This window comes from Oncorhynchus gorbuscha, linkage group LG06, assembly GCF_021184085.1.
Source record: "Oncorhynchus gorbuscha isolate QuinsamMale2020 ecotype Even-year linkage group LG06, OgorEven_v1.0, whole genome shotgun sequence".
NCBI lineage: Eukaryota > Metazoa > Chordata > Actinopteri > Salmoniformes > Salmonidae > Oncorhynchus > Oncorhynchus gorbuscha.
This window is the reverse complement of record NC_060178.1, coordinates 36,628,681-36,653,649: the sequence shown is the minus strand read 5'-3', so window position 1 is coordinate 36,653,649 and position 24,969 is coordinate 36,628,681. Positions and strand designations below refer to the sequence as shown.

The following is a 24,969-nucleotide window of genomic DNA, read 5'->3' as shown; positions in this document are numbered from 1 at the left end:
GATTTAGGCCCAACTGTGTTGTGTTACGCAAGAAAACTAACTTTTAAAAGGCACTCTGATTTGTAAAAGTGGACCAAGAATAAATACAGTATCTTACCTGAAGTTGTTGTAGTGTCATTTTGTTTACTTTTTACTTTGAATTGAATTCATTACAAATGTTTAACACAATTAACACAGTTTAACACAATTTGCTTCAAGGGTTCACTGGAATTCCTCCGTCCATTGTTTGGTTGGTAAACACTTTACTTGACACAGTCAGAATCATGTCATAATATGTCATAACAGCTGACATAATGTGACATAACCTGTTATAATATGGTCATAACACTGTCATGACCCATATATTTACACCTGTTGTGACATAGATGGCCTTATTTTATGGCTATTTATGGTACCTACATAATAGTGTCAAAACCCACATTTATTCAAATGAGTTTTTTCCCTGCCAAGAAGTTTCCTTTAGTTTGAAAGTTTGTTTCTTACATCCTTTGTTGTTGTTGTAATGATTTCTTTACAGTCATGTTTTTTCATCATATTTTAAATAACTTATAGAAAATAGACTTTATGACACTGTCATGAAGCAATATGAACATTCTGTGTCACTTTACTTGGACTCTGAAAATACACTTTATGACACTGTCAAAAAGCATTATGACCATCATACAAGCCAGATAGGCCTAGACGTACTTGCCCTTAAATTAGTAATCAGTCAAAAAGAGGGTGTCTTGTCCTGCTCCTGAAGTTTGCTACTGCATTCATTCCAGTCACCAGCAACAGAGCATTGTCTGACATCAATGTGTGCATAATTACAATGATAATTTAATATGGTCAATAAAAATATATGCATATTACAAACATACTGTTGACATGTAGGGTATGGTGTAATGGAATGTTTTGCCTTGGGTGGTAGGTTTTGTGGGTTTTGACACTTTTGTGTAGGTGTCATAACCAGCCATAAAATAACTACCATGGTAGGCTGTGTGTTTTTACACTCTTATGTAGGTGTCATAACCAGCCATGTCACGACAGGTCTAAATTTACATGTATGGTCATGACAGTGTTATGACCACATTTGAACAGGTTATGACAAGTTATGTCAGCTGTTATGACATCATATGACATGGTTATGATCGTGTCATAACATGTTAAACCGCTGGGTGTCAAGTAAAGTGTTACCGTTTGGTTTAGATTACTTGCTCCTCCGGTCAGCACCAAGTGCACTTCATTAACATAATTAGGCTTCACAAAGATGAACTGTATTTACCTTAGTCTGGGACTCCCTAGTCTAGAACTAATTAATCTGAAATTAAGCAACGTCTCAGAAAACCATTTTTTAAAAATCTGGATGAATTTAAGTAGAGTTAGCATAGTCATGACTTAAATTCAAGTCTGTCCGGGAAACTGCCCCGTAGTGTATTTTGTATTTTCCCACAAGAAAAATGTATCAAACCCTACAAAAATGTCAATAATTATAATCCACATAAGAATTCACATTTCCTGTTGCTGCAGGATTATTTTTCCTGCTGTAGCAAACTGGTTCAAATTAAGATCCTACATCTGTACATGCAAGTCGCAATACAAAAAAGCACAACCTTCTTTCAAAAAACAGGATGTTTTATTACTAACAAAAGTTAATTTACTACAGTATACAAGCATGAAATAGACTTTGTTAGGCAAATTTTACAATAGCAAAAGTGTCTTTTTTAAATGCCCATCATTGTTAAAGTGGAAATCAGCAGAAGAAACAATAACAAAGCGGTCTCCTCAGCCCTGGTTTGTTAAATCAAATTTTATCACCTGCGCTAAAAGGCTTACTTTACAAACCCTTAACCTATAATGCTTTAAGAAGTGGAGAATATTTTTGAAATAAGTGTTAAATAAAAAAATAAAAAATTGAAAATAAAAGTAACAAAAAGCTGAGAGATGGGGCTGGAAAAATGCAATCACTCTCAAATTCATAGACAGAGCTATGGACGCAAGGATTGACCATCCATTATATAAAAATTATAGATTTAACCAATGTTTTGAGGCTATATTGTTTACAAACATTGGAGTAAAATAAGCTTATATTGGGGTTCTAATGGGGTACATCAGTTGAACTAAGCTAATGAGGTATTTATAACATATATTCTCCAAGAATCAATGGGTACACATAATTAATCTCTAAGTCCAAAAATGTATGTCGCAACTTCTGATTGCCCCTTGAAGGCCACATTTACACGTGTAGCTAACATATTTGAGAATCCACACAGTTATACATGAAAATAGTAAAATAAAGACAATACTCCTTGTCACTCATTGTTATGTCAAACATTTGGCTTGACAATCACAGCAATGGAGTAGGCTAGAACACAAACATATCCACGACCGAGCTAATCCAAGCAGTAAACTGTAAACTGGTCCAATATAATGGACCAGTTTCATCTGGCTTATGGGTCCAACTGCTTGCAGATGTCTTGCAGATGTCTTGGCCTTGTTTTTAGGAGTACAGGATCATGCTGGAGAAGAAGCCATGCGAGGGTAAAGAACGGGAGGGAGCAGGGGGAAGGGGTTGTCCTAGTGACAGTACATTTTAAAAACGGGCACGGATACGCTCCAGAGGGTCTGTTTCCCACATCTTGGGGTCCCAGGCCTGGAACCAGCCCGTGAAGGTTGCCGGTTCCATTCCCTGCTTGATCGTGGTGATGGCAATGCCCCGGCGACCAGAGGGGTCCGAATCCAAGTAGTCTTTAGCTGAAAGGCAAGAAGAAAGCTCTACATTAAGTCCCATAGATTGACACTTTTTGTCAATGACTACAATGAAGTAGTGATAGAGTGTATGTATGAACAATGGCCAATAAATCCAGATTATTAATCAATCGTACCAATTTTTGCTGATCCGGTCCTCTCCACTTCGTTGGCCTCGTTGCCTATCCAGAGGAATACCTATTAAAATAATAGAAAAAGAGAGTGGATCATCAATAGAAATAGAATAACTAGACAGACATTCCCAGTCAAGTCAATGCTACACTAGATGACAGACAGAAGGTGCTGTTTTGAAGTAACCACGCCTCCATTATGGCATTCCCCAACCATTGTAAATGAAATATTTAACCTAAAGAAATACATGTATTAATGTTTACATTTGTTTTTGCCACCTTTATTCTATTATAGACACCTTAATGCACACTTTTAAATAATGTTATGTGAGCTACTAAATATATATATTTTTAAAAAGTCCTTAAAGTAAAGTTTTTTAAATCTTATGTTACTGTTCCCACTACATCAAAAACATTCTTAAATACATGTCATTTTGTCCTTTCAACATTTATTTGAAATACTGTAGAATTCCATTCATTCCTGTGGATGACTGCCAATACGGCTGACCGGTAACTTCAAAGCCTCATGATATTTCTATGGGATCAACCCAGCACACTCAAATTATTATACAGAAAACAGTAAAAGCAGGATGTGAAGAGGGATTGGAGGATTGGATAACTTCCTCTAAAAACTCATGGCAGGACTTCAGTTGTATCAGAGCCACTGGGATCATGCAGATTATAATGTATAATGGTTTTATAATGGTCTTCCACATCATGCCAAGACCTTACCTGATCCCAAGTGTCCAGAAGCATGACATCATCGGTTGCCAAGTCTGACTGGGTGAAATCTCCAGGCACCTCCTCAGCCTGAGAAAGAGAAAGAGAAAGAGAAAGAGAAAGAGAAAGAGAAAGAGAAAGAGAAAGAGAAAGAGAAAGAGAAAGAGAAAGAGAAAGAGAAAATTACAGAGTATCCTTTGATGTCTCCAACCTTCACAACCAAATAGTCCACCCCTTCACTAAGAGAAAGCATTCCTCTACTCACTATGAGTCTGCCAGTCTTGTTAGAGCAGCCAAACAGGCGTGGTGGCTTCACCATCTTCTGCAGACCGCTGGAGGTCTGGTACTCCTTCTTCCCTCCCAGAGCAGACCAGAACCCAGCTGGGGAAGAGAGCATAATATGGTACATCAAAACACTTATCATACCAGTTTCATTCAATGCAAATGAAGAAACATCAGAAAAACACAATAATAAATTATAGTGAGTACAACATTTTGTAATGGTCGTTCAAATGTAATATTTGCTAATAAAAGCACTACAATAAAAGTATTTAAAATAGAAACAAATAATGTAAAATAAATCAAGGCACGTTTTGTTATGACAGTCACCAGGTAGGTGTAAGACTACAATACCCACCAGGCTCCTTGCCCTCTGACACCACAGTGGCTTTCCCTCCTCCCAGGAAAGAGGTGACATACTGTGCCGCAGCCATCTCCTCCTCAGTGGCCCCCACTCCCCTCCACAGGAACACAGTGTCAGGGGACTTCAGCACAAACACATCATTGGTGTTCAGGAATGTAGCAGAGGGCTCCACCTGAGGAGAGGATTGGAGATGGGGGGGTTTGGGGGGCACGAAGTCTTGAATCTTGTGTCGTTTTATAAATCAACTCATACACCCTGTACCATGGAATCGGTACATCAAAAATCTCTTCCCAGCTATTTTTCAATTTGTATGGCACAGCTGTCAACATCCTGGTCCTCAAATGAAACTGGTATACTTTGCTATTTTTATTCCTCCGCCAATTTTGATCCTTTATATTAGGCAGACAGACCAGTTCCCTACCTCTTCCCGCTGCCACCTGCCTCCTCCATTTTTGGGGTAATGCTGTAATCAATTGGTTGTAATCTTGGATTGAGCAGACCTTCCCATACAATTCTGATAACTCCATAAAATACATAACTCTACCATTCCAATTTACAATATCATTTAATAACAAAATACCCTTTTCAAACATCTTTTACATAAATGCAGGTTTTTATTTTTTACCGGCCACACCCCTCCCTCAATCTTCCATACACTTTATTTTATTTGTCTTCAACCTGATTCAGCTTTAGAATATACAAATTGTTTATTCATTAGTTAGTTTAGTAAGAAAAAATTCTTATTTTCAATGAAATTTTTATTTATTTTTTCCTTTATTTTACTAGGCAAGTCAGTTAAGAACAAATTCCTATTTTCAATGATGGCCTAGGAACAGTGGGTTAACTGCCTGTTCAGGGGCAGAACAACAGATTTGTACTTTATCAGCTTGGGGATTTGAACTTGCAACCTTGCAATTACCAGTCCAACACTCTAACCACTAGGCTACCTGCCGTTTAATAACCAGCACATTTGAGTTCAGCCATAATATTTGTTCTATTTTTTCATGGGGATGAAATTGAAATTGAAACCAGCTTGAAAAAGAGAGATACTTCAAAAATGTTTAATTTTAAATTAATCGAAAATGGGACATGGCAATCTGCACAAAGGCAAAAAGGCCACTTTTAAACAATGGATGATCTTTTCTTAGTAATCTACTTGAAAAACATTTAGGGTTCAAGAAAAACTTGAAGCTTTTAGAGAAGGGTTTAGTCCTTTTATATTTAATAACCTCAACCCACACAATTCATATTCATTATATAGACAGACATGCTTTATCTTGTCTTCTTTAGCGTCCCAGATATATGTGTATGTTGTGTGACTGACTGACCTCTACAGCCCGTGTAGCCTTGGTGGAGCTCTGGCGGATGTGGAAGAGGCGTGTGGAGCCCACCTTGCTCTGGCCCCCCTTACGGGACGTTCCGCCCAGGTGGATCACCATGGGCTTCCCCTTGAACAGACTCATCAGGTGGGCCGGCTCCTGGCCCTGAGTCACACGCACCTGGAGGAGATAGGAGAGGAGACATTTCAACACATCCATTAGATCATGGGCTTTCACAGCCAGGTTGTTATTGTAAAATAGATTTTGTTCTCAATGACTTACCTGGCTAAGGTTAAATAAATAAATCACACTTCCAAACAACATTGACAAGAGGACACTTCTCTGAGTGTTTGAAAGACATATGAGGTGTGTTTAAATCAGATTTATCTGAATGGTGAGCAATTGGTCTGGGATTGTCTTTGTATAGTAAGTGTTACCTGGACAGGTGAGCCTCCCATGGAGTCGTCCAGCTTGACCGTCAGGAAGGCGGAAGCAGCCAGCTCATCCTGAGTACACTTCCGCCCCTGCCTGAAGACATCAGTCAATCAATATATCAATCCATCAATCACTGTTATGGGTATGGGATAACATAGACACAAACAGAGATCTTAACTTCATTGGGACTGAGTAGCTTGGATGAATAAGGTGCCCAGAGTAAACTGCCAGCTACTCAGGCCCAGTTGCTAATATATGCATATTATTAGTAGATTTGGATAGAAAACACGCTGAAGTTTCTAAAACTGTTTGAATAATGCCTGTGAGTATAACAGAACTCCTATGGCAGGCAAAAACCAGATAAAACAAATCCAACCAGGAAGTGGGAAATCTGAGTTTTTTAGTTTTTCAAATCATTGCCTATCAAATATACAATGTCTATGGCTTCATATTGCACTTCCTAAGGCTTCCAGTCTTTAGCACCTTGTTTGATGCTTCTACTGTGAAGGAGGGGGGAATGGGAGCTGAATGAGTCAGAGGTCTGCCAGAGTGGCATGAGCTGATCACGCGCGCTCACATGAGAGTTAGCTTGCGTTCCATTGCATTTCTACAGACAAAGGAATTCTCCGGTTGGAACATTATTGAAGATTTATGATAAAAACATCCTAAAGATCGATTCTATACATCGTTTGACATGTTTCTACGAACTGTAATATGACTAATCATCTGAACTTTCGCCTGGACTTTCGCATGTCGTGAGTTTGGATTGTGTACTAAACGCGAGAAAAAGGAGGTATTTGGACATAAATTATGGACTTTATTGAACAAATTAAACATTTATTGTGGAACTGAGATTCCTGGGAGTGCATTCTGATGAAGATCATCAAAGGTAAGTGAATATTTATAATGGTATTTCTGACTTCTGTTGACTCTACAACATGGCGGATATCTGTATCGCTTGTTTTGTTGTCTGAGCACTGTACTCAGATTATTGCATGGTATGCTTTTTACGCAATTAAAAAAAAAATCTGACACAGCGGTTGCATTAAGGAGAAGTGGATCTAAAATTCCATGCATAACAGTTGTATCTTTTATTAATGTTTATTATGAGTATTTCTGTAAATTGATGTGGCTCTCTGCAAAATCACCGGAGGTTTTGGAACTACTGAACATAACGCGCCAATGTAAACTGAGATTTCTGGATATAAATATGAACTTTATCGAACATAACATACATGTACTGTGTAACATGAAGTCCTATAAGTGTCATCTGATTAAGATCATCAAAGGTTAGTGATGAATTTTATCTCTATTTCTGCTTTTTGTGACTCCTCTCATTGGCTGGAAAAAGTGTTTTTCTGTGACTTGGTACTCACCTAACATAATCGTTTGGTGTGCTTTCGTCGTAAAGCCTTTTTGAAATCGGACACCGTGGCTGGATTAACAAGAAGTGGATCTTTACAATGGTGTAAAATACTTGTATGTTTGAGGAATTTTAATTATGGGATTTCTGTTGTTTTGAATTTGGCGACCTGCAATTTCACTGGCTGTTGGCGAGGTGGGACACTACCGTCCCACATATCCCAGAGAGGTGCTAATGCAGTTACACTGAGTATATAACAAATTAAGAACACCTGCTCTTTCCATTACATTTACATTTACATTTAAGTCATTTAGCAGACGCTCTTATCCAGAGCGACTTACAAATTGGTGCATTCACCTTATGACATCCAGTGGAACAGCCACTTTACAATAGTGCATCTAAATATTTTAAGGGGGGTGAGAAGGATTACTTTATCCTATCCTAAGTATTCCTTAAAGAGGTGGGGTTTCAGGTGTCTCCGGAAGGTGGTGATTGACTCCGCTGTCCTGGCGTCGTGAGGGAGTTTGTTCCACCATTGGGGAGCCAGAGCAGCGAACAGTTTTGACTGGGCTGAGCGGGAACTGTACTTCCTCAGTGGTAGGGAGACGAGCAGGCCAGAGGTGGATGAACGCAGTGCCCTTATTTGGGTGTAGGGCCTGATCAGAGCCTGGAGGTACTGAGGTGCCGTTCCCCTCACAGCTCCGTAGGCAAGCACCATGGTCTTGTAGCGGATGCGAGCTTCAACTGGAAGCCAGTGGAGAGAGCGGAGGAGCGGGGTGACGTGAGAGAACTTGGGAAGGTTGAACACTAGACGGGCTGCGGCGTTCTGGATGAGTTGTAGGGGTTTAATGGCACATTAAAGACTGACCAGGTGAATCCAGGTGAAAGCTACGTTCCCTTATTGAGGTCACTTGTTAAGTCCACTCATATCAGTGTATATGAAGGGAAGGAGACAGGTTAAAGAAGGATTTTCATGTGTTGAGATTATTAAGACATGGATTGTGTGCATGTGCCATTCAGGGGGTGATTGGGCAAGAAAAAAAATATTTAAATACCTTTGAACAGAGTATGGTAGTAGGTCCTAGGGGCACTGATGTGTGTCAAGAACTGCAATGCTGCTGGGTTTTTTCATGCTCAACAGTTTCCCTTGTGCATCAAGAATGGTCCACCACCCAAAAGGACATCCAGCCAACTTGACACAACTGTGGGAAGCATTGGAGTCAACATGGGTCAGCATCCCTGTGGAACGTTTTTGACACCTTGTAGAGTCCATACCCATCTTCATCGACCTTGCCAAGGCTTTCGACTCTGTCAATCACCATATTCTTATTGGCAGACTCAGTAGCCTCGGTTTTTCGGATGACTGCCTTGCCTGGTTCACCAATTACTTTGCAGACAGAGTTCAGTGTGTCAAATCGGAGGGCGTGTTGTCCGGTCCTCTGGCAGTCTCTATGGGGGTGCCACAGGGTTCAATTCTCGGGCCGACTCTTTTCTCTGTATATATCAATGATGTTGCTCTTGCTGCGGGCGATTCCCTGATCCACCTCTACGCAGACGACACCATTGTATACACTTTCGGCCCGTCATTGGACACTGTGCTATCTAACCTCCAATCGAGCTTCAATGCCATACAACACTCCTTCCGTGGCCTCCAACTGCTCTTAAACGCTAGTAAAACCAAATGCATGTTTTTCAACCGATCGCTGCCTGCACCCGCATGCCCGACTAGCATCACCACACTGGATGGCTCCGACCTTGAATATGTGGACACCTATAAGTAGCTAGGTGTCTGGCTAGACTGCAAACTCTCCTTCCAGACCCATATCAAACATCTCCAATCGAAAATCAAATCAAGAATCGGCTTTCTATTCCGCAACAAAGCCTCCTTCACTCACGCTGCCAAGCTTACCCTAGTAAAACTGACTATCCTACCGATCCTCGACTTCGGCGACATCATCTACAAAATTGCTTCCAACACTCTACTCAGCAAACTGGATGCAGTTTATCACAGTGCCATCCGTTTTGTCACTAAAGCACCTTATACTACCCACCACTGCGACTTGTATGCTCTAGTCGGCTGGCCCTCGCTACATATTCGTCGCCAGACCCACTGGCTTCAGGTCTTCTACAAGGCCATGCTAGGCAAAGCTCCGCCTTATCTCAGCTCACTGGTCACGATGGCAACACCCATCCGTAGCACGCGCTCCAGCAGGTGTATCTCATTGATCATCCCTAAAGCCAACACCTCATTCGGCCGCCTTTCGTTCCAGTACTCTGCTGCCTGTGACTGGAACGAATTGCAAAAATCGCTGAAGTTGGAGACTTTTATCTCCCTCACCAACTTCAAACATCAGCTAGCTGAGCAGCTAACCGATCGCTGCAGCTGTACATAATCTATTGGTAAATAGCACACCCATTTTCACCTACCTCATCCCCACAGTTTTTATTTATTTACTTTTCTGCTCTTTTGCACACCAATATCTCTGTACATGATCATTTATCACTTCATTGTTAATCTGCAATATTGTAATTATTCGCCTACCTCCTCATGCCTTTTGCACACATTGTATATAGACTCCCCTATTTTTCTCTGTGTTATTGACTTGTTAATTGTTTACTCCATGTGTAACTCTGTGTTGTCTGTTCACACTGCTATGCTTTATCTTGGCCAGGTCGCAGTTGCAAATGAGAACCTGTTCTCAACTAGCCTACCTGGTTAAATAAAGGTGAAATAAAAAAATAAAAAAAATAAACGAATTGAGGCTGTTCTGAGGCCAAAAGGGCACAACTCAATACTTGGAAGCTGTTCTCAATGTTTGGTATACTCAGTCTACAGCTCCAGTCGGATGAAGGCTCTCTCATGTGGCGAAATGGTGAACAACACTAACCAGGTGTAGATGATATGCTGCTCCCTGCCTCCTAGGCGGTAGCTGTACAGGACCAGGTAGCAGTCACCTCCATAGAACTGGCCGTAGCTGGAGGGGTCCACTGGCACCTGGGCACCATCCTCCACACGCCACACCTGAGGAGGAGAAGCATCACCTTTAGTTACCAAGGTGTAACTCTCAGTGTGTGGTACATGAAAAACAATTCACATTTGGGCTTGGTGGTCTAGTGGTCGGGACGGCAGCCTCCAGCACACACGCACAAGTTTGCCTTCCTTGTAACACATTCTCCCTCTGCCTGTTATTCTCTCTATGGCTCTATGGCACATTGGAGAAGAAGGTCTGAGGGGGATGGACCTTGGATGTTCTCATCCAATACAGTTCAGAAGTAGAGGAGATAAGATGAAAGTATTTGTGGAAAGACAAATTGAGGTTCACTCGTTTCACTCCTTTGAACAAAACAAAAAAACAATTCTCACACCACCAGGAGTAGTATAATTTGACAGTGGTGTAAAAATATTTTTGGGATATCTGTACTTGACTATTTATATGTTTGACATATTTATATTTACTTCACTACATTCCTAAAGAAAAGTATGTACCTTTACTCCATACATTTTCCCTGACACACAAAAGTACTTGTTACATTTTGAATGCTTAGCAGGACAGGGAAATATTCTAATTCACACACTTATCGAGAGAACATCCCTGGTCATCCCTACTGCCTCTGATCTGGCGGACTCACCAAACACATGCTTCATTTGTAAATGATGTCTGAATGTTGGAATGTGCCCCTGGCTATCCATACATTAAAAAAAAACAGGACAATGGTGCCGTCTGGTTTGCTTAATATAAGGAATTTGAAATTATTCATACTTTTACTTTTGATTTTTAAGTATATTTTAGCAATTACTTAAGTATATTTACTCAACTAGGATTTTACTGGGTCACTTTTACTTGAGTCATTTTCTGTTAAGGAATCTTTACTTTTACTCAAGTATGACAATTGGGTATTTCTCCCCCACTGGAATTAGATCATCATACTGATTCTCATCACTAGATTCTTTCAGCAGTACCTGAACCTTCCCAGATCCGTCATCCACCATGCCGTGTTGGGCAACCATGGTCTTGTTGGTGTGTAGGGAGGAGGAGTCGAAGGGGACCTGCTCCACCCTGGCAATACGTCCCACACTGTAGGCCTGGCCTGGGCCCGTGGTCTGGTCCTTGTCCTTCCAGTTACAGAAGAACTGCTTAAACAGGGTAGTCTCTCCTCCGCACGGCAACACCTGGATCTGTACAGGACAGAAGAAGACATCAAAGGGCTTAAATCATTCAACCCACATATCTGTAAAGGGAAATGATAGCAGTAGATCCAAAGGAGTTGGTCAATACACAGAGCTGAGTGAGTGGTGATGGGATGTGGAGAGGATGTTCTTGTAGTGTATGACTTTTGCACAATTCAGCAGCAGTAGGGTAGAAAGGTTACTGTCATGGTGCATAACTTTGGCATACAAATTCACGGCAGCAGCATGAAGACATGTTTGCTCTAACGTTACCTGGGTGTGCTTGGGGTAATTCTTCTCCTTGATGAACTGTTCTGCAGCATTCATGGCAGCCTTGCGCTCATCTGTGGAGGCACTAGGTCCTTTCCAGACAAAGATCTTGCAGTCCGATCCGTTGTCCAGAATGTAACACTCGCTGGGGGAGAGTATCTCTTGTTTGAAGGGGCTGGTCTGGGCCACCACTGACACCTTCATGGAGCCTGCCGCGTCAGAGATCTACAACCCAATACAATACATCTGTGTTCACCCACATTATACAGAGACAACTGAAATGGACCATTGTGCTTTCACAGTACACAGCGCCACCACAAAACATACACATATGACTGGGACTGGGAGCAGCACAGGGCTGCGAGTCTTTACCATGTAGAGAGCTCCCTTCTTGTTGGCTCTTTCAACAGTCTCGTCATCAGGGCTTCCTGCAGGGATGTTGGGTTTGGGTCCCAGAGCCTTAACATAAAAGCAAACACAGCAATTATTAATACCATGAATAAGGAGAAATAAGTCCTAGCCAAGTTTATCAGCTCTGCCTGAGAAGTCCCATTGCACTCATCTACAATTCCACCATTGCATAAAAACCCTTGTATAGAGCTTGTGACCACCGTGCAAGACCAGGAACAACCTCTTACCTTTTAAAAATGCATTAAATGAGACAAAATAGAAGACAGCTAAAATTATTCAAGTTCACACTGCAATGTCCTAGTGTGCTAAACGGGCATAATAATGCCAGATGCCAGTAACCTTCGCTCCCATATTCCCTTCCTGTATTACAGGGACAGGAAGTGGTGGTGAAGGTGACTCTAAATTAACAAATCCCCTTGTTGTTTTACAAGATATAAACCACAGTAACAGTTAAACATTTAATTAGGGAGGTATGTCATCTGTTACATGTATCAAGTCTCGAAATCAGACATTAACAAATGCAAACAACATATAATTAGGAATTCCTCTCCATTATTTTATGAAATTGCGCAGACTCCAAACATATCGCAGTGCTTGTAGGGATATCACTTCGCTCTGAAGCCTGCAGCCTTGCTGGCTCGGTCTAAGTGACTATCTGACTAAGTGACTATCTATGTCTAATTAGCCCCCCTAGACCCTCGATCATCTTCACTCCCTCAGCAATGAGACACTTGTGCAAATGGCAGAGGTGCGCGTGAACATGCAATTGGAGGGGGAGCGGTGAGGGAATGATTTGGGATTCAGTCAGCTGTTCTCCTTCCTCCTCGATTATCTCTGTGTGTGTGTGTGTGTGTGTGTGTGTGTGTGTGTGTGTGTGTGTGTGTGTGTGTGTGTGTGTGTGTGTGTGTGTGTGTGTGTGTGTGTGTGTGTGTGTGTGTGTGTGTGTGTGTGTGTGTGTGTGTGTGTGTGTGTGTGTGTGTGTGTGTGTGTGTGTGTGTGTGTGTGTGTGTGTCTGGATAAGAGAGTGTTAAATGACTAAAATGTAAAAATGCAAATGTCTCACGTTGATGACAGCCTCTGGCTCTCCTCCCTCCTCAACAATTTGCAGCTTGGCACGGCCATTCCTCTCGTTGTCACGGACATCGATGGCCAACTCGGACGCCTTCAGTCGCTCGAAGCGGTTGCACTCACTGCCACACCACTGGAAGATGTCCTGAGAATAGAAACAAAAGTTGTCTTCATGGCCATGACTCAGACTAAGGGTAATAACTCTGGATATAACTACTTATGCATGCTCATGTATGCTCCACAAAATAACAACTGGGGTATTTTACTGCCCTCTCCGTCTTTATAGCCCTCATTCCTCCCATTGCACATATGCAAACATTGTGCATGTGGGATCTTTGTGCTTCTGCCTATGTGACAATCCCCCTATGTATCATCGGCTAAGTTCAATGCACGTGGGTCTGGTTTAGCAGATCTAACTCCTTAACTTCTAATTTCATCGTTGAGCTTAGTCACTGATACCCTGTCCCAGCTCACCTTTCCCAGGTCGATGATGAAGCAGTCCCCATTGTTGAAGCTGGACCAGGACATGTCCACCTCCGTGGCTCTGATGACCCTGCGGCCCTTGATGTGCAGCAGACGCTTGACGTTCATCTCATTGGTCACCACGTGCTGGAAGCCAGAGGCCACCCCACCTTGCTGAAGGGCAGAGAATTTAAATAATGTGTCAGGTTAACGAAGCTAACAATAAAACATAGTTTATAAGAAGTTTATATGCACACTGAGTATACCAAACATTAGGAACACCTTCCTATTATTGAGTTGCACCCTCCTACTTTTGCCCTCAGAACAGCCTCAATTAGTCGGACATGGACTCCAGAAGGTGTCAAAAGCATTCCACAGTGATGCTGGCCCATGTTGACTCCAATGCTCCCCAAAATTGTGTCAAGTTGGCTGGATGTCCTTTGGGTGGTAGACCATTCTTTATACACACGGGAAACTGTTGAGTGTGAAAAGCCCAGCAGCATTGCAGTTCTTTACACAAACCAGTGCGCCTGGTACCTACTGCCATAACCCATTCAAAGGCACTTAAATATTATTTCTTGCCCATTCACCCTCTGAATGGCACACATACACAATCCAGGTCTCAATTATCTCAAAGCTTTAAAATCCTTCTTTAACCTATTAGTCTGTCTCCTCCCCTTCATCTACACTGATTTCAGTGGATTTTACAAGTGACATCAATAAGAGATCATATCTGTCACCTGGATTCACCTGGTCAGTCTATGTCAGAGGTATTGAACTCTTACCCTGTGAGGTCCGGAGCCTGCTGGTTTTCTGTTCTACCTGATAATGAATTGCACCCACCTGGTGTCCCAGGTCTAAATCAGTCCCTGATTAGAGGGCAACAATTTAAAAAAGCAGTGGAACTGGCTTCAAGGTCTAGAGTTGAGTTATAGGGATCTATGTCTTGACAACTTGATTGCTGAGAAGCAAAACATTTTAGGACTATGTCAACAATTAACTAATGAAACAAATACCAAAAGATAGTTTTTGGGTGGAATTTTCCATAAATGTTTTGTATACTCATTGTATATTACATATGTTACAAACTCCAACATCAAAGTTCATTGTGAGTAACTGTCCAGAGTAGTAAGTAAATATGTACTTCCAAGGCTTCCTTCCTCTGCTTTCCAATTCAGAAGCCAATATAAAATCTTGCCAGACATGCAGCCATTTGGCTTTCTGGAAAAAGACCCATATGTGTCCTCCCTCAGCCTTTCTGCCAATTCAAACTCTCCATAGCAACCTTCTATGGAAAACTTTAACTACTGTAGAAGCTAAAACTTAAAGACACAGTCCTTTAAAAATAGTACAGTTAGCTTTTTGGCAACATGTGTTGAGACTCATTAGTATTTCAACACAGGATTGGACCCTTTTTTTCAAATTTCGCCTAAAATGACCGACCCAAATCTAACTGCCTGTAGCTCAGGACCTGAAACAAGGATATGCATATTATTGATACCATTTGAAAGGAAACACTTTGAAGTTTGTGGAAATGTGAAATTAATGTAGGATAATATAACACATTAGATCTGGTAAAAGATCATACAAGGTAAAAAAGATTTTTTTTCATCATCTTAGAAATGCAAGAGAAAGGCCAGTATCTAACTTAGGACTCCAGGCACAATTTAGATTTTGGCCACTAGATGGCAGCAGTGTATGTGCAAAAGTTTTAGACTGATCCAATGAACCATTGCATTTCTGTTCAAAATGTTGTATCAAGTCTGCCCAAATGTGCCTAATTGGTCAATATATACATTTTCATGTGCATAACTGTCACGACTTCCACTGAAGTCGGTTCCTCTCCTTGTTCGGGCGGCATTCGGCGTGGAAAGTCTTCTAGACATCATCAATACACTTTTCATTTTCCATTTGTTTTGTCTTGTCTTCTCACACACCTGCTTTCAATCCCCTCATTACATGCTGTGTATTTAACCCTCTGTTCACCCCATGTCCTTGTCCAGAATTGTTTATTGTAATTGTTATTGTTATCTGGTGTGCGATGGGTTTTGTACCCATTGATTGTTTGTTTGGTTGGTTTTATTTATTAAACTGCTCCGTTGTAATCCAGTTTTGGCTCTCCTGCACCTGACTTCCCTGCCGCCAGTATGCACCCCTTACAATAACAGTGCACTCTCCTCAAACAATTGCATGGTATGTTTTCACTGTAATAACTACTGTAAATTTGACAATAATTTAGCTTTCTGCCGATATAAGACATGTCTATGTCCTGGGAAACGTTCTTGCTACTTGTCTGAATTGTGACACTGATTTGAACCAGTAGGGGGGGACATAACCGTTTTAAAACTACTGAAGTGACTGCAAGGGGTTCTTACATGTACACACTGTATGTACATTGTCATTCTCTGAAGAGATCCTTAACTTAATGGGAGTGTTGCTGTTGGGGTGGTCCTCACTGGAGAATAGATTACTACTCCTTTGACCACCTATTGTAGGACCCTGTAATTCAATAGATCTAAACTTCAGTCTCATTAGTCACCAAGTTCAAATTGGAATCTACTTCGTTGTTAATACTTGGTTATCCATACTTAACCTAATAATGCAAAACCCACACACATTATTTTCCTTCACTTCACTGCATTGGGTTTCAATGTCATTGACATGAACAGAGAAGTATAGTAGTGGGCTGTATAATAACAGAGTAAGCTTCTAAGTGCTGGAAATGAAAACAGAGACTTTCAGTTATTTTTAATGATACCATTTGCAGTAATACCTCACCTTGTACTTGATACCAGACTTGAAGTATCCCAGGAAGGTGATAGACTCATTGTTCTGGACCTCTCTGAATTGTACCGGGCCTCCGCCCAGGAAATCATCCAGTTGGGAGCTAAAGATGGCCGCCGCACCCATCTCATCCTGAGAACTTTCATTTCCTGTGGTATCAACCAATAGAGACAGAGATGAGGAGGAAGATTACCAATGGGAAAGGCCATAGAACATACAGAATGATGTAGGGTGAAGTTCCCCCTTAGGCAGTGTTCTTGAGTCAGTATTGCATTTTTCCTACCAATGATTAAGGTTAGAATTGCTGAACCTAGATTTGTACCTAGGGGAAGCTTCACCCTGGAACATCCAAAACATCAAAGGGAGGAACCATTCAGTCAATTATCAAATATCAAATAAATAAATTATCAAATAAATATGACAGGTGAATGTGGCATGTGTCTTTTGATAATGCTTATCATTATCATTTTCTGCACGTATAGCATAGCAGTTAAAGGCTCAGCTTGAGTGACCCTGGTGGTAGGATATATCAGTGGGGTAACCAGCTATCTCTCTCACCCAGCCACATGTGGATGTAGTATGAGGGGGCGGCGGTGGTGTAGAGCAAAACGTAGCAGTCTCCAGTGAAGAAGTTCCCATAGAGCTGTTTAGGAACCGGCTTCAGATCCATCTTCTCCACACGCCATACCTGAAGACCAGGCCCCTTTCCTGCAATCTGGAACTCCTTATGGAACACCATGGTTCTGGAAGGGAGGAACAGGAGAAAGCAGAGGGGTGATTAGAAGGAGGAGGAGGAGGAGGTGATGGAGAGTCAAGGTCATACACAAGATGACTGTCATTATCACTGACAAACACAAAATAAAACTCAGAATCACAATAAAGTCAAAGATATGATGTGAATGTATGGCTCTTTATCACCAGTTAACGAGACCTTGGAGAGTGTCTTTAGTGTTAAAGGCTAACATATAGTGCTAATAATGGAAATCTGTGGGGAGTACACTTTAAAAAGAAATGCTGGGTTAAAAAAAACAATTTTGGTAAATATTGGACAGAACACTCGTTGGGTTATTTTGGAACAGCCAGTTGAGTCACTTAGTTGGGTTGTTGATGCTGGCTTATTAAGCTATGACCCACTGGGTCAGATCAAAAGACTGGAAGTGTGGCTTAGTGGGTGCGTGGCTTTCAAATGGTTATTTTTTGCCTCCCATGAGAGTAAATATCATTCTGGTTCATGTTATGTTATATTATTTTGTGGCTTTTATGAGGGTTAAATCAAATCAAATCTTATTGGTCACATGCAGATGTTAATGCGAGTGTAGCGAAATGCTTGTTACACAAGAGTGTGGGTTGCTCAAGTGCCTATGCATATCCCAATGTTGGGAGAGTTACCACATTGTTACAATATTTAAATAATGTTAGAACATTTACATTAACATATGTAACTTGCAAAAAATATTGAAGAATATTTCAAATTTGCAGTGCAAACATCTCATGATCAACAGGAATGACATTTACTCTCACGGGTGGCCAAAACTAACTATCTGAAAGCCACGTCACTAATAAGCCATGCCTTCAGTCTTCAAAGAAAACCACTCAACTAAGTGATCCTGTGTCAAAATATCCCTATCTGTGTTCTGTCCACTATTTACCCAGCATTTTCTGAAGTGTAGATGTACCAAAGCCCTAGGTTTCATAATACACCACTACTTTAGTATTGTGTCATATGTGTAATAGGATAATTACTGTACGTCGTATGTCAATTAGGTTAGTTAATGTTTGACTGAATCCTTAGAGGCATTTATTACACAACACAAGTCAAAGCTCCAGGTAATATTTTCTCCAGATAAACAGAGGTCATTATTGGCTCACTGAAGAGAAGGCCATATCACATGACTATTGACTTTAAACAGTATTCTTTACTTAAGACAGGTGTGTGTTCTGCTGAATGACCCAATATTATGTCAGCTGATCCCTGTGTCAATTGCAAAACAAAGGAGTGGTTGCAGTTCCGGATTTTCTGGAAACCGTTTTGCTGGGACTAAAAATAAACAGATTTCTGCCCAGGTGAAGGATTTCTTTACATTTTATCTCCTGCCATAGAGATCCTATGAAATTACTAGAGGGGCTATGTCATAAAGCCTTAATGTTAAAGAATGGAGTGAAATTGGCAGCCACATTCGTCAGGGACAAATCCAAACCAGTGTAATATGAGCTAATGGCAGTAGAGGCGTAATCCAGATTTGATTTATGCAGGAACATAACTGTGTGATATATCAGAAATTGTGTAATAGAATTACTGTCAACCAAAAATATTGTTATATAGTTATAAATACAGTTTATACAGGTTTTGTACAAATATTCTGTATAAATAGCCTCTAAATTATATTCAAAAAGACCCTAAATGATTTGTTTTCTTGGTAAACTGTGAGTGCTATTAATAATAATAATAATAATAATATGATTTTAGCCCTAAATGATTTAATTTTCAGACGCTTTTCTTGGTAAACTGTGAGTGCTATTATATGATACATTATCAGTACTTGTTGATTTTACAACTTGTCTAAGTCTTATCATCAACTGATTTCAGCCAGTGTATTGCTGTGGATTGACTGCCTTGTTTGAATGGAATGTTGGCATATTGGCACTTAATCTGACAAATGAATGGAATCATTCCTCTCAAACTGTCTGGTTAGCTAGCTGACAAACATACAGTGAGGATAAATTCTTCAAATTATTTTTTTCCCACACTATCTTATCACAGCACTGGCAAACCATGGTTGACCAACTCCTTGACCAAAATGGCTGACGCTTAGACCCCCATCAGAAGGTTAATGTCCATTCTGGTATGTTGATCTTAATTCTAAGGCTGTTGCCTATGTAGTTGCTGCTCATTGCTCCGCTGCCGCTTTGATCGGGGATGAACGCCTTTGTCTGATGTTTTGTACACAAAGCAGATGGTCGACATGTTCAAACTATTGCATTCCATGCCTCAGTAGGCTTTTACGCATAAGCATGATTTCATGTTCTTTTTTCAGTTTGGCTACATGCAGCTGTTTACATGTTGTCCAAAAAAAAGACATGACCAACATGTTCGCACATACTCCCAGATAGTTTTTTGCAGCAACACAAAACCCAAGTGGGGAGTTACATGTAGCTATCTAGCCAACAAATCAAACACAAGCAAGTCACAGACACAAGGTCTAATATTTTTTTTTCCATCATCATTGCAAACTTTGGCTAAGCAGGAAGCAGACAGGCAGTCAAAGCAGTAGTGTTATTTTTCAGCAACTCTGGCTAGTGACTATGATATGGCAGCAACTACAAATATAAGCCTACATCATCACACAAACAAAGATTGTTTTTACTCCAATGCAATGTATCAGGACAGTATCCTGCTTGTGCAGCTGCAATATTCCTTACAACAGACAGAGAAGGCTGTAGCCTTCACATTGGCCTTGAATGTTTGCTCAAAATATCACAGAGCTTTTACTTCAGCTGTCCGGAAAAATGAGTCAGAGACATAGGCTACATCCTCAGAGGTTATTTCCTCATAGGCTACTTCATTTATTTGGAAACAATATTTAGTCTTTCTTTACTATGGATGTCATCCACATAATTAAAGCAAAATGTCATGCTTTTAACATTGTGTGTGAAACCTTATAGAATGTTGTGTTGTCAAATAACCCCTCTGTATCACAGAGACAGTATATCTCTCATGCCTCATGTTTTTGTATCAATATCAGACTCACATGAAACCTGATACTTTACCATTACTCCTTAATGAGAAGGGTGTCTATCTCTAACTCTGACAGTAACTCAATGTTGATCTAGGGTGGTGGTGCAAAGGTCAGGGTGTTGAGCCTGACTGACTCAAGAGAGAACTGTTTCTCTCCCTTTCTCTCTCTACTCATCTCTCTTTCTTTCTCTGTCTCTCAAACTGACTGTTAGGACGACTTATCCATGTCTCAACATTTCAGCATCTGAAAATGTATTGTAGTCCATATTCACCATACAAGCATACCTGACATGATTGCATTCCAAACTTGGAATTTGATGTACATAAAGATGTGATAGAAGATATTTTTTCATTTTATTGATCTGAGCAAATACAGTGTTTGATTGAAGCGTCTCATGAGACTGGATTGGAATAAGAAGAAACATTTTCCCCAAGACGGGAATCTGTAAACATAAGCCCCTGTAGCCCATGTGGTCCTCTAACCAATTACTCTCTCAGTATTCCGAAAGCAGTTTGATTCCTCTGTGGTTCTACTGGATGGGTTCTAGGCTACTTCACAACACTTAGCCACCTCAGACTCCAAACAGTAAAAACTATAGGATGACAGACCACAAAATTACATATACACTACATGACCAAAAGTATGTGAACACCTGTTCGTTGAACATCTCATTCCAAAATCAAGGCAATTACTATAGAGTTGGTCCCCCCCTTTTCTAGGAAGGCTTTCAACTGTATGTTGGAACATTGCTGAGGGGACTTGCTTTCATTCAGCAACAATTGCATTAGTGAGGTCGGACACTGATGTTGGGTGATTAGGCCTGGTTCGCAGTCAGCGATCCAATTCATCCCATAGGTCTTCGATGGGGATGAGGTGAGGGCTCTGTGCCGGCCAGTCAAGTTTTTCCACACCGATCTCGACAAACCATTTCTGTTTGGACTTTGCTTTGTGCGCGGGGACATTGCCATGCTGAAACAGGAAAGGGCCTTCCCCAAACGATTGCCACAAAGTTGGAAGCACAAAATTGTCTAGAATGTCATTGTATGCTGTAGCGTTAAGATTTCCCTTCATTGGAACTAAGGATCCTAGCCAGAACCATTAAAACAGCCTCAGACCATTATTCCCCAGCCACCAAACTTTACAGTTGGCACTATGCATTGGGGCAGGTAGCACTCTCCTGCCATCCATCAAACCCAGATTTGTCCATTGGACTGCCAGTTGGTGAAGCATGATACATTACTCCAGAGAAAGCATTTCCACTGCTCCAGATTCCAAAGGTGGCAAGCTTTACACCACTCCAGTCGACGCAAGGCATTGCGCATTGTGATCTTAGGCTTGAGTGTGCCTGCTCAGCTATAGAAACCCATTTCATGAAGCTCCCGACAAACAGTACTTGTGCTGACCGTGCTTCCAGAGGTAGTTTGGAACTCGAAAGTGAGTGTTGCAACCGAGGACAGACAATTTTCATGGTGCTACGCGCTTCAGCACACGGCGGTCCCGTTCTGTTAGCTTGTGTGGCCTACCACTTCATGGCTGAGCCATCGTTGCTTCTAGAAGTTTCCACTTCACAATAACAGCACTTACAGTTGACCGGGTTAGCTCTAGCAGGGCAGAAATTTGACAAACTGACTTGTTGGAAAGGTGGCATCCTATGACGGTCCCATGTTAAAAGTCACTGAGCTCTTCAGTAAGGCCATTCTACTGCTACGTTTGTCTATGGAGATTGCATGGCTGTTTGCTCGATTTTATACCCCCGTCAGCAACGGGTGTGGCTGAAATAACCGAATCCATTCATTTGAAGGTGTGTCCACATACCTTTGTATATATAGTGTATAATTTATGATATCTGTGTGACACACCCTCCCAAAAGTATTTACACACTGCTACTTTTACATAAAATGTAATGTAATATTGAGACATAAACAACATAATAAAAGATGAAATAATACATGGAAAATAGAATAAATAATTCATTATCTGTCATTAGTTTATTTAGTTCACAATATCATTGTGTTAAAACATATCAATATGCAGAGATATATATATTTTTTTTACCTCATATACCAATGTGTGTAACTTTCCATACTATTTATTCACTGCAGCATGCTAATACAGTGACTCAATTGAGCAATACAATTGAAAAATGGCTGTACTATACAATAAAATGAATGTATTCTAAAATACAATCTAAAAAAATTATGTAAAAGTCTTTCCAATATGCAATCATACTGTTAATTCCTCTGTAGAGTATGAATATGACTCATATGGACGGTTTTTGCGTAGGTTTCTTCCCTCCTGGATCCGACTAGCTGAGCCACCAACTACAATTTAAAGGCACAGTGCATTACTGAAACAGTTCTTTTTCTTTTCTTTTCCTCTGCCATTCTACACATTTTGTAGGAATTAACCTATTAACATGTATGCATCTATTCAAAAGAATAGCTAATATATCTAGCCAACCCAGAAATGTGTTTGCAAGGCAACTGCGATATGATAAAGAATAGACTGGCAGCAACATGTTACTTTCACACCAAAGATTCTGCTGATAAACAAAAAAAAATACTTTTAAGTTTAGTTCTCGTGTATATCTGTATCCTAATTGGATGAGAATTGCTGATGTAAGGATATAAAACTTCTGTATTTAAAAAATAAATACCTGATAGTAGAAAACTTTCGAAGATGAACTCAGCAGCAAAGGCAGATGTGGATGTTGTGTAGTAGCCTATTCAAGATTCTGCAAAGATTGTGAGTGAGGCTATTATAAAGCTAGAGCATCTTGGAAAGAAGAGGCATATCAAGCCCCACCCAATCCAACTTGCAAGTAACAACACATCGTAAACTAGAGCCGGGTGACCAAAAATAACTATCTGAAAACCACGCCCCTAATAGGCCATGTCTTCTGAAAATAGCCCGGTTAATTTAACCATCAGTTGGGTTTTTAGGAACTTTCATGCTGGGTTGACCCAGCACCTGATGAGGTGTGCCCTATTGGGGGCGTGACTTTCAGATTGTTCGTTTTGTCTATCAGTGGGAGTAAATGTCATTCCTGTTCGTCATGTTAAGTTTGTACACTGCTGATTTTAATTTTCTTCAATAGTTCTGCACATCACATATTTGAATATACATGTAATGAAAAGATACATAATGTGCTTGACTCCACCTTACAGAAACATGTTGCTGGATATTTGCAACATTACTACTTCAATATTAAAACAAAGTGGTAAGAATCCCAACATTAAGACATGCATAGACATTTGAGGAACTCACACTCTTGTGTAAGCCTCGTTAATACTCATTAAGTCTGTGCTCAATCTTAGCAGGACCGACTAACTGGAATAAAAATGACTCTCACGGGTGGCAGAACAATGAGAAAGCCACACCACTACTAAGCCACACCTCCATTTTTGGGAGCGTATAAACAATTGATGTGAACAAAAAGTTATTTCATATTTCCCTCGGACATTGTACACATTTTGTAGGAATTAACCTATTGACATTTATTCAAAAGAACACCCAATACATCTGGCATACCTAAGATGAGTTTGCAAGGCAACTGCGATATGATAAAGAATAGACCGGCAGAAATGTTTCTTTAACACAAAAAATGCTGCTGCTAAACAAACAAATAACTTTAAATTATACAGAAAGTCAAGGATTATCTCTGATATAATTTAATGTAAATGAGTGGAGCCAATTTATTTTACAAATCTATCTATATCCTAATTGTATGACAATTGCTGATTATACAACTTGTGTATTTATTTTAATTTTTTTACCTGATAGTAGAAAACTTTTGAAGATGAACTCAGCTCCAAAGTATGTGGATGTAGTGTAGTATTTCAGATTCTGAAAAGATTAGATGTGAGTGAGGCTATTATATAGCTGGAGCTTTGCGCTCAGAAAGAAGAGGCGTCTCCCGCCCTGCCCCAACTGAACCTGCAAGTAACAACACATGGTAAACTAGTGCTTACTACTGTAGGCCTACTTTGAGTAGGTAGTACAGGGCCTTTAGAAAGCCTACACACTCTTGAACCTTTTTTCACATTTAGTTGCGTTACAAAGTGGGATTGAAATATATTTAATTGTCATTTTTTGTCATTGATCGACACAAAATACTCCTGTAATGTCAAAGTGAATACATATATATATATTTCTTTTTACAAATTAATAAAAATGTAATAACTAAAATATAGTTGTTGCATAAGTATTCACCCCCTTTGTTTAGGCAAGCTGAAATGAGTTCAGAAGTCAAATTTGGCTCAAAAAAATCACATAAGTTATATGGACTGATGACTCTGTGTGAAATAATAGGGGTTGACATGATTTTTGAATCTACCTCTTCCTCTGTCCCCCATACATACAACATCTGTAAGGTCCCGGAGTCAAGTAACGCATTTCACAGATTCAACTACAACGACCAGGGAGATTTTCAAAAGCATCATAAAGAAAGGCAGTGATTGGTAGATGGGTAACAATAACAAATCAGACATTGAATACATCTTTAAGCATGGTGTGGATTATGCTAATCCACCCAGACACATCAAATATGTCACGCCCTGGTCGAAGTATTTTGTGTTTATCTTTATGTATTGGGTCAGGCCAGGGTGTGGCATGCAATCTACACGCTGCAGTTTGGTCCGACTCTCCATCACCACATGAAAAGCGTAAAAAAAATATGCAGTTTTCCTTCTGAACACACTCCCCCCCCAAACCCACTCCTCTCTTCATCAT

General features: G+C 40.5%; 1 protein-coding gene across 2 annotated transcripts; it reads right to left on the bottom strand.

The window, feature by feature from the left end:
* Positions 1–1,596: 1,596 nt before the first annotated feature.
* On the bottom strand, positions 1,597–24,154 carry LOC124037898 (gelsolin-like). Of its 2 annotated transcripts, XM_046353128.1 has the most exons (17): positions 24,015–24,090; positions 22,895–22,972; positions 17,060–17,244; positions 16,496–16,650; positions 13,730–13,891; positions 13,251–13,400; positions 12,149–12,235; positions 11,780–12,001; positions 11,300–11,515; positions 10,227–10,360; positions 5,978–6,068; positions 5,550–5,720; positions 4,216–4,393; positions 3,844–3,959; positions 3,591–3,668; positions 2,865–2,925; positions 1,597–2,733 (listed from the first exon to the last, which is right to left on the bottom strand). In XM_046353128.1, the coding sequence occupies exons 3-17, from the start codon at positions 17,238–17,240 to the stop codon at positions 2,573–2,575; spliced, it is 2,163 nt and encodes a 720-aa protein (XP_046209084.1). In that variant the 5' UTR covers positions 17,241–17,244; positions 22,895–22,972; positions 24,015–24,090; the 3' UTR covers positions 1,597–2,572. The 2 variants fall into 2 exon arrangements, with proteins under 2 accessions (XP_046209084.1, XP_046209085.1); XM_046353129.1 differs by lacking the exon at positions 22,895–22,972 and having other exon boundaries at positions 24,015–24,154.
* Between the last annotated feature and the right edge of the window lie 815 nt (positions 24,155–24,969).

Coding starts and splice junctions, on each gene's coding strand:
- LOC124037898 (XM_046353129.1), bottom strand. CDS start 17,240: ATGGTGTTCCATAAGGAGTTCCAGATTGCAGGAAAGGGGCCTGGTCTT. Junction 6,069..10,226: donor CAGCATATCATCTACACCTG/GTTAGTGTTGTT, acceptor TGATGTCTTCAG/GCAGGGGCGGAAGTGTACTC. Junction 5,721..5,977: donor TGGGAGGCTCACCTGTCCAG/GTAACACTTACT, acceptor TATCTCCTCCAG/GTGCGTGTGACTCAGGGCCA.